This window comes from Branchiostoma floridae, chromosome 1, assembly GCF_000003815.2.
Source record: "Branchiostoma floridae strain S238N-H82 chromosome 1, Bfl_VNyyK, whole genome shotgun sequence".
Taxonomy (NCBI): Eukaryota; Metazoa; Chordata; class Leptocardii; order Amphioxiformes; family Branchiostomatidae; genus Branchiostoma; species Branchiostoma floridae.
In genome coordinates, this window is record NC_049979.1 from 28645674 (window position 1) to 28655765 (window position 10092).

At 45.5% G+C, this 10092-nt stretch overlaps 1 protein-coding gene across 1 annotated transcript; it reads left to right on the forward strand.

The window, feature by feature from the left end:
- The first annotated feature begins 1352 nt into the window (after positions 1–1352).
- Positions 1353–9613, forward strand: LOC118425670 (tetratricopeptide repeat protein 28-like). Its single transcript, XM_035834674.1, has 3 exons — positions 1353–4702; positions 4857–5314; positions 7558–9613. The coding sequence occupies exons 1-3, from the start codon at positions 1414–1416 to the stop codon at positions 8020–8022; spliced, it is 4212 nt and encodes a 1403-aa protein (XP_035690567.1). The 5' UTR covers positions 1353–1413; the 3' UTR covers positions 8023–9613.
- The last annotated feature ends 479 nt before the right edge of the window (positions 9614–10092 follow it).

Genomic DNA, 10092 nt, shown 5'->3' on the forward strand with positions numbered 1-10092 from the left:
GCCTCAGCTTTAGAGACGATGACAGAGGAAGAAGCCCTGGCGTATGCCATTCAACTCTCTCTACTGACAGGTGACACGCCAGCGAGGGAGGATCAGCTATCAGACGTCGATGTTTGCCCAGAAGAAGAAAATAAAGAGAAAGAGGTAGCTATGACGAAGACAGAAGATAAGACAGATCGCCTTTCATTCCAGATCGAAGTGAATAAAACATATGACGAGCTTCTGTCTAGTGCACAGAGTTGTGTTGACGCCGGACTCTACAGTGCAGCGGAGAAGGAGTTCGCGGCCGCTCTTAAGATTGCTTGCCGCGAAAATGAAGACAAAGCCAAGGTTTCTTACTGTCTACAGCGCCTTGGAGATGTTTACCTCCAACTGGGCGCAGCCGAAACAAAGGATGCATCCACGTTTGTGAAATCGGTAGCGCTGTACAATTCTGCTCTTGTGAGATGTAAAGATGCAGAAAGATGTCAATGTTTAGTCGATTCATTGAAGCACGCAGAGAAGAAGTTTCTAGAGGGGATCCTAGGCCAGGATGCGTCTCAGATTGCTTCGTCACCCTATAGCGTTGACCTAGAACACAAGATGGTGCTGAAAAACATTCGTGAAATGACTCGTGAGGCTCTTGCTGTTCTCAGCGACAACTTCAACCCGTATTCACCAACCCTTACACAACAGCAAAGAACGGACATGGAGAAAGAAAGATGCATTGGAGTACAAGCCGTCTTCAAGGAGGTCCACGAAGCCTTGAAGAAGTTTCTCCGCAAACTTCTTTCCGAGTGTTTCGATGCCCTCGGTGACCCACCCTGTGGGTACACTATCATTGGGTTAGGATCGTTCGCTAGGAAGGAGATGACACCCTACTCCGACATAGAGTTCGCCATCTTGGTAGACGACGCCAGCGACGAGGTCAAACAGGTCTTCATAAATGTCTCTCGATATCTTCACATCAAAGTGTTGAACCTGGGAGAAACCATTCTCCCGTCGGTGGGAATCAAGTCCCTCAACGATTTCTACTCTGAGGATCCCACTGCGTCTTGGTTTTACGACGACGGACCAAGAGGTCTATCCTTCGATGGAGCGATGCCGTGGGCTTGCAAAGTACCGTACGGAAGGCCGCCGACTAAGAACAAACCCTTTGCGCTGGACCTGGTGAAGACTCCCGAGGAAATGGCACAGCTTCAGACGGAGGATAGAGCTGCAAAGGAGGGCTACCACCTTTCTGAAGTCATGGAACAAACGGCGTTCATTGCTGGAGATGCCAACCTTTTGGAAGACTACCGTGCTCGGGTGAAGGCCATACTGGATACGCCAACCGGTGAAGGTGGGTTGATGCGGATAGTTCGAACCAAGCGGCATCTCAAGGGGCTGCGATCTGATGTAGCGAAGTTCCACACCGTCTTACACGACCTAGACATGGCGGGGAGAGTCATGCAAGCCAAGCGAGACATGCATCGGCTGCCAAGCCTCATAGTCTCGGGGCTGGGCTTGTTTCACGGCTGCAAAAGCCACTCTCCGTGGGACATCGTTGATGAGTTGGAGCAAAGGGGCAACCTCGATCCCGAGTCTTCGCACAACATCCGGGTCCTGATCTCCATAGCAAACGAGATGCGCCTGCGCACGTACCTTGACCACAACAGCCAACAGGATTCCTTCTCTTCGCTGCCTCTACTGCCACAACTCGTCAAGACTCAAGAGCCAAGCAAAGATAAAACGCAAAACGTGTATCATTTCCCGACAACGGATATGATATCCCGCTACTATTACACGATGATACCGTTAGAAGAAACCATCAAGCTGTTTGTTGAAGAGATCGCAAGAAGTGAGGGACCACCAGCAGATGGCCTTCGTGTGAGAACAAAGCTTTACGAGGACGGACCGATCAGTAGAGCATTCGTACATCTCCACCTGCTCCAGTTTGAGGAAGCCAAACAAAGTCTGTACGAAGCGTTACAGAAAACTGACAGGGGCGGTAGCCCAGACAAGACCTGTAGTATACTGTACCATGTGGGGACGATATGTGTAGAGCTTGGGCTACATGAAGAAGCTAGAAAATGCTTTCAGGAGGCTCTTGAGATCTGGCCGAGGACAACATCTTCAGCCGCTCGCCTGCAAGCACAACTTTTAAACGCTATCGGGGCAACTTTCGGCACCGAAGATCCAGCAACTATGCGAAGATATTGCCAAGAGTCATTGCGTGTTCGTACGAATTTCTTTCAAGGGGAAGTTCCGAGCGAGGAAGAGGCTGGAGTCAGTCAAAACATTGCTATTTCGTGGATCAAGGAAGGAAAACACAACAAGGCAGTGGAGTCGTTCTCAAAAGCGCTATCAACCGTGGGTGATGGATTCATAAGTCCGTTCGTAATCACTGTTTTATCAAACTTGTCCGACTGTTACGGCGAGATGGGCCTGTTAGAAGAGGCAACCGTCTACGCCGAGAGAGCTGCAAACATGGCTAAGACGCTATACGGAGAAGACACCGCCCATCCAACACTGGCGGCAGTCCTCTTTACTTTGGGCAAGATCTATTCCCAAAGGGAGCTATATCAAGACGCCCTTTCCTGTCACAGTCTTGCTTTACAAATCCGAAATCGCCTGTATGGGAAAGAAGCCACACACCAACGAAGGGCCGAGTTACTGAAAGCGGTTGCCTATAGCTTGCTCCGACTCGATGAGTACAATGCAGCAATCCAGCACTACGAAGAATCACTGGCTATAAGAAGGTCGACAGAGAAGTGCGTATACTACAACAACGAAACAGTCAGCTTGCTCAATCTCTTAGGACATGCACACACAATGTGTGGAAACCATGAGAAAGCGATAGAGTATCAGAATGAAGCAGTTAAGGTGGGGAAAGCCATCTGCTCTGGCCGAGAAGACTACACCCAGACTGAAGAAATGGTCGACTCCTTACTCTACCTAGCGGAGACGCATGAAAGACAAAACAACTACCAACAAGCTATAGACTTCTACAAGGCCTTCTTTGACGCTAGGCAGCAATTTCCCGGATTTCACTCCGACCAAAATGTCGTTAGGGCCTTCAATAACTTGGGTGTGGCGTACATGGCTCTAGGAGAGGATTCAGCGGCAGCGGCGTTCTTCACAGAAGCTCTGGACACATTAAGGAACGCTCCAGATGAAAATGCAGGTAGAGTATTCGTTGCTTGTGTCTGCAACCTTGGCCACGTCCTTTACAACCTCGGTGACTACCAAGCTGCCCGAGGTCACTACGAAGAGATCGCTAACAAAAAACGTCGTGGCGAGTCCGAGACAGCCGACATGGATGCAGTCGCACTGCTGTCTTATCTAGCAGCCACGTACCAGAAGCTAGACGACCACAACCGGGCGATTGAGATGTGTCAAGAAGCGTTAGAGATTCACAAAAGGGACGGCACCGTGCGTAACCCAGCTACGATGGGAAAGATTCACAAGATACTCGGAAGAAGCCTCCTCGTTGCCGAGCGACACTCGGATGCCATCACACACCTCGAAAAATCTGTAGATCTCATGCAGACCTTGGACGTAGAAGAGAAAACACAACTAGAAGAAATCGTAACCTTGTACCAGGACATTGCCAACACGTACAGTTATACAGGGCAGTCACGGTCTGCAGCAGCTAACTTTACAAAGGCTCTTGGTACCCTAAAGATGATACATGGGGACGATGCGTGCCACATCGATATTGCAGGTACCCTGTTCAACATGGGCAAGGCGTTCGTGGATTTTTCGAGGAGCGGGGTCCTCTTCAGCAAGAGCTATCGTGAACGGGCCGCCCTGTTATTCGAGGAGGCGGTTACCATGACTCGGCGCCTGGACAATGATCTAGACACACAGAAACTTCGAGCATCATGTCTGAACATGGCGGATCTACATTTCGACTTGCAGGATTTCGAAAAAGCAGCGACGTTCTACGAAGAGCTGTCGAGAGAGGTGACTTCTCTTCCAGTCGGCACGTACAGCGACCTGGAAGCTACGGCGTTGTTTTACAATCTCGGTGTCAGTTTTCAACGCAGCAGCGAAGCCAAGAAAGCCATCCCTGCTTTAGAAAGGTCCTTGGAGATAAAGAGGTTGATTTTGACTGGAGAGGATGGGATGTACAGTATTGCGATGACACTCCAAGCACTCGGTGACAGCCTTTTTATCGACCATCGCTACGCTGAAGCAGTCAATCATCTTCAAGAAGCGATGGAAATGCGAAGGAGTATCTCCCATGGTCACAACACACTAGAGATGTCTTCCACGTTGAACAGCCTAGGACTTGCTCTTTCCTGCAAGGGGGACAAAGAGAAGGGAATTAAGCATTTGAAAGATGCTGTGCGAATCCGAAGGGAGGTCCTAGGGGCTGTCCATCCCAAACTGGCAGAATCTCTGTCAAATCTGGGAAATGTGTATGGTGAAAGTGACGCTAACGAAGAAGAGATCCTTTGCTACAAAGAAGCACTCGGCATTTGGGAGGACTTCTACGGAAGGACCTACCCTAGCGATGAGGTCATCACAGCTCTGTATACAATAGCCAATGCTTACGCACGACTGGAAGAAGAGGACGAAGCTGCTACTTACTACAGGCGGACCCTCCATGAAATCCGATCTCTGGTGCGAATGAAAGGGAAGCTACCCGACGGACATGCCAAGAAGACCTTACGGACAGTTTCTGTACTACTTATGAAAGACTCACCGGGTGAAGAACATGACGTTCCCAACCAAGGTAGGTTTGTTTTTCTTTCTCCCTTACCTCTATTGAAGGTAAAAACTGTGAAGGGTAATTCTATGTACACATTTGGAGCTAATATGCGCTACATTACAAAATGTAATATACAACATTGCTTCGTAATCTATCGGGAAAATCTTTTCCTCCATAGACGAACACACCGGTGAGATGGAAGGGATGCAGCAAGTCTTAGAAGTCGTCACTTATCTGGCGAAATACATGACAGTGACTCCACCTGAGAAGGGTGACTTAGATCTCGTGATGTTGGCCCTACTGGTCATAACGGACAAGAGGCTGCAGTTGTCCACTAATCACGACGCCGAGAAAGCGATTGCGAAAGAATTTGCGAAGCGCCAAGGTGCCGTGTCCCTGGCCAGTTACGTCATGCATGTCAGTACGACCGTGACGTCATCTGTGACGTCATCCCCGGAGAGTGCTGATTGGCTGTGGCAGGACGTTGTCGCCTTGCGGACCGCGGTGTGGAGTCTGTCGGCACACGGAGGCGAGTTCTGCCGCCAGCTGGCGGAGGGAGGACTGCTCACTTACCTGCTGACGGAACTCGGAGAAGGTGCAGGCGAAACCCGACCGACCTCAGTGTCAGGACCACCCGTAAGTAGTATATTGCAGTTTTCTTTTACACAACCACCTAGGTCTCACCTGCTAACGTCTCGAAATCTATCCGACATCATCCTCATAGCTGGATTGCTGCTTTTTGCTGCTATATGTAACCGATATAGAGTCCATTCCAAGACACCGTGCGGATGTTTGTTGCCATTGTTTAGAATTGATTTTAAAGTTTTGTAATTTTATGTCTAGGACATTTGATACTTCAGAAATATTTTTAACACTGTTCCAACTGTTCCAACATTTCCCTGGTCCTGTAAAACTTTGTAAATATTCATGGTGTGGAATTGGATACTTCTAATGGTTTCTAAATAATGATAACAGCATTCTACCATTATTTACCATTTTCTACCATTTTTTGTAAATAGTTCAGTGGGCTGGGAAGATAGCAATTCACACATCCTTGCAAAGTATGGTTGGGTGTCATGCAACAATGGCCCACCACAAAGGATCCACCAGTGCCCAGCAGTGAAATCTAAAAATATACAGATGCAACAATACGGCTTACTTTTATGGGGGCAATAAACTAATTTTACCATTTGGCAAAGTTTACAAATAATTGTAAATATTTGTAAATGTGAAATAATCCCACAGAGGTTTCACAATTATTGTAAATAAAGATATTTTTGTACAGTTAATTTCAAAATGTTTCTAAAATATTCAAAGGAATTCAAATAGATGAGTATTTCCTTAGTCAATGTTTTGAAAAGAATTTAATTATTGTGGCTCAGATATTCTTTTAATCAAAATAATTTAGACTGATTACAAATATCACCTAAAAACCCTCATGGTGACTTGGAATGGACTCTAGGCGGCGCTTTTGCGACGAGAGCTCAATCCCAAACGTGGCAAAGTTTGTATCCCCCCTCGTCCCGGTGTGACAGCGATCTCGCCCCCCGTGATCTCGCCCCCCCGGGGGCGAAATCACTAGCGATCTCGCCCCCCCGGGGCGATATCACTAGCGATCTCGCCCTCCCCGGCTAGTGATCTCGCCCCCCTACCTCGCCCCCCTTTAGCGATTTCGCCCCCCCCCCAAAAACGGGTTTACATGACATTTTAGAAGTTGATTGGTATGAATCACAAAATGTAGTTTCAGAATGATATAAGTACACGAGTTTGATACATAACTCCATTCATAGTATCAATATTAACGTAATTACATGGTAATAAGATAGTTGAACTTGTTTCAGACAAGGAGGGTTTGGTCCCTTATATTCCCATTATTGCATATACCTGAGTCTTGACATAAGGTGTATTTCATTGTATTCACCTATCCTCAAGCAACCTATATATCTCCAATATGAAGTCTCTACCATGAAGTGACCACAAAATAACTATGTAATGTCTTTATTAATTATGCAAATATTAGGTATTAATTAGAATAACGCACATTTTGGTATATGCACCTGGCCAAGGGATATCTTCACCTCCAACATGACTGTTTTTTCTAGATTTAGGAACATTTTACCCGTGTTTCTTAAGACAGGTACTTTACCAGTGTTTGTGTAGCATTTAGCAACAGCTATATCAACTTGCACGTAGATAGTGAATATAATGAGAAACTATTATTCACGTACGTTTGTTAGTGCTTTGGAAATGTTTCCAGCACAAGAAAGAAAACACTGACAAATTGAAAACATATAGCCGACGTATTCCGTACCATAGACGGTGTTGATTCATACGTTCGCAGTAGCACTGTTTTTATGCCACCTCAGCTGAAAAAATTGTCTTTTTCATTTCAATGTCATGTTTGCACCGAACAATATAGTATCGACTTTCGAGGTATGACATCTTACGGTACGGTAAGAAGGTGCCATATAGGTACCAGGTAACACACCATATACGTTACTCCCCAGGTGCAGTATAGTACCAGGTAGCGCACCTGTAATATGTAGTAACCAGCTGCTCTTGGGGGGGGGGCGAAAACGCTAAAGGGGGGCGAAAACGCTAGTGATCTCGCCCCCCGGGGGGGCGAGATCGCCGGGGGGGGGGGGCGAGATCGCTTCACACCGGCTCAAACCTGATGAAATTATTTCGTACCTGTAAGTAGTGTTTTTCCACCAAAACAGTAGTATTGGGCACTGTGAGGGCAATATTGTAACGTTAGTTCACCTGCAATGGAAAACTTGCAATGGTTATAGGTTATTACTTGGATAAAGGTAGGCAAGCGTTATTTCTAGAAAGGATAGGCTGTAAGGCTCAAAGTCTTTATTCTATACTTGACTCAGGACTTCAGATTCCAGACATTTCTGCTGACGTCAGCCACCAGCATTCTGTACAACTGCGCACGCGTGCCGACCTGTCGCCATCACCTCCGCCACGATGACAAGCTTTCCGTTTTACGCATGCGCCACATCCTCGACGGAGATGACGTAACCATTGTGCGTGACGTCATCCTAACGCTTGTGCACATCAGTGACGGTGAAGGTGGTTTCGACGTTGACGTCCCTCCTGTTAGAGAAGACGTCATACAAGACTTTCTTACCACTATCGAGACATCACTTGAAGAAATCTCACCGGAATACTCACAGAGAGAGATGCTGCTTGGGGTGAAGTTCTTGGTTCAAAAAGAAGAAAATAGAGAGAAGATCATTAGCCAAAAAGGGGTAGGGTTGATAGAGAAAATACTGGAGGGTAGTCAGGAAGATGTGTCAGAGATAGCAGCCAATGTCATGTGGATTTTGCTGCAGTAGTCATATCAAACATGGCAACTAGTCCATAAACTGGCACCACGGTTCATGAAAAAAATATTCTTTTCAGAAGCAAACAGTTTTATTATACTGCTTAATCATTGTGACGTTCTGTAATTACAATATACTGCCATATTTCCTTTCGGCGGCTCTTCACATTTTCCTTCAGCCACTGCGTTGTGTTTCGAAATGGTTGCCACCTTTGATATGACGTCACTTACATGCTTAATTGCAACAAACCCTCGCGTCTGAAAAAAAATATTTTTGTTGGTGCAATGTTCGATGTCAGGAGAGAGGCGTATATTTGGTGCAAATGCGAACGTGTATGTTGATTGAGGAATACTATCTTGGTTGTGGAATATAAACAGAAAATGTTGTACTTTGGCTGCATACGCCCTTTAAGAAACAGTAAAAGTTATTAGTTTGATTTGTAGGCTCTGAAATATGTGAAGGACTGTCCCTGAAATGTTGTTTATCAGCAATATTATTCTATCATTCAAGGAGCGGTGACAGTTTGAATTCTATAGGCTCTGAAATATGTGAAGGACTGTCCCTGAAATGTGGTTTATTCTAGCAATATCATTCTATTATTCAATGAGCAGTGACAGTTATTAGTTTGAATTCCAGCCTCTCAGACATGTGAAGGACTGTCCCTGAAATGCGGTCTAGCAAAGGTTATGATCGGTCGTGTGGCTTATGCATTGTTGTGGTGCAGAAGTGTAAGTTTGGCAAAACAGAGGAAGCCAACATCTTGAATTTCCTTAAAGTTTGTGCAAATGCAAATCATGTTTCTCCCTCCGTGTTTAAGCGTACTTATTAACAACATTGGAAGAGGAGATACTGTTTTTGAAAGGTGTGGCGTCGGGCGTGGCGTAACTGGTAGAGCAATCGACTCGGAATCTATAGGTCCTGAGTTCGATCCCCGCCGTGCCCCCGACGTTGTGCCCTTGGGAAAGGCACTTTACATGACCTTCCTCACGTCACCCAGGTGTAAAAATGGGTTTCTGAATTCGGTCGGGGATGTAAAAGACTACCTTTACCTTCTGTCTGTGCTGTGTAATGTTGATATAAATTACAAAATTTGAGTGCAGAGCCACATTGTCGTCGTCTTCCCAAAAGCAAATTAGAAAAAAAGCGATTAAACATAACAGCTCAGACACTGAGATCATATGTTATTGATTAAAGTACGCACTTTTTAAAATCCTAAAGGTGCTTGCAGTTGTTTGCAAGTCAGGGTAATATCAAATTACATGTATTTGAGGTTATTTCTCAGATAAATGGTAAGAGGACCTCAAAGATAATGCTCCCATGTTATATTGTACAGCATTAGACTAGTTCTATTAATAAAATATAGATATTAAAGGTACCCACCACACTGCCAAATTTCAACAATTCTGTAACTTTGGTAGACAATTCACGTCAAGTTTGCAAAGACGAAGAAAGCAAGCATTTTTACACATTGAAGCAAGGACGTCCGATTCTGTACAAGCAACTACAACAGGGATTTTTGTGTTTCCAAAATGAAAACAGATTTGCAGTGGATGTCACTTGAAGATAGAAGGAAAATGTCCAGACTTTCCATGATGTACAAAATGACCAATAAACTGGTGGACGTACCAAATGATAAGTATCTAATACCAGCTTAAAAAAAGAACAAGAAACAGTCATGCCTTAAAATACCAGAGTTACCAACCTAGGATTGATGTGTTCAAAAATTCGTACTTTCCCAGAACTATAATCGTAGAGTGGAATATGTACCAAGTACAGTAGGGGCATCTTCTCTGGATAGTTTTAAAGAACGCTTACAGATAGATGTGCAAACGTTAGGTGTGACGGGTCGTTCGGTGTAATATAACCAGCTGCTGCAGCGCCGTGTGCCTGCGAAGCTGGTGTGTTACGCCGAATGGCGGGTATACCTGCTACATACATACAGATACAGAAGGACAGTTTAATGAAGTCCTTGATTTGGGCAAAATTGCCCACTCAGGAAAAGGAGGAGAAAACACCATCAATTGGAATTTATCTGGCGCAAAATTTGCTCACGATCTGTAAAGAAAGGGTGAGTACTTTAAT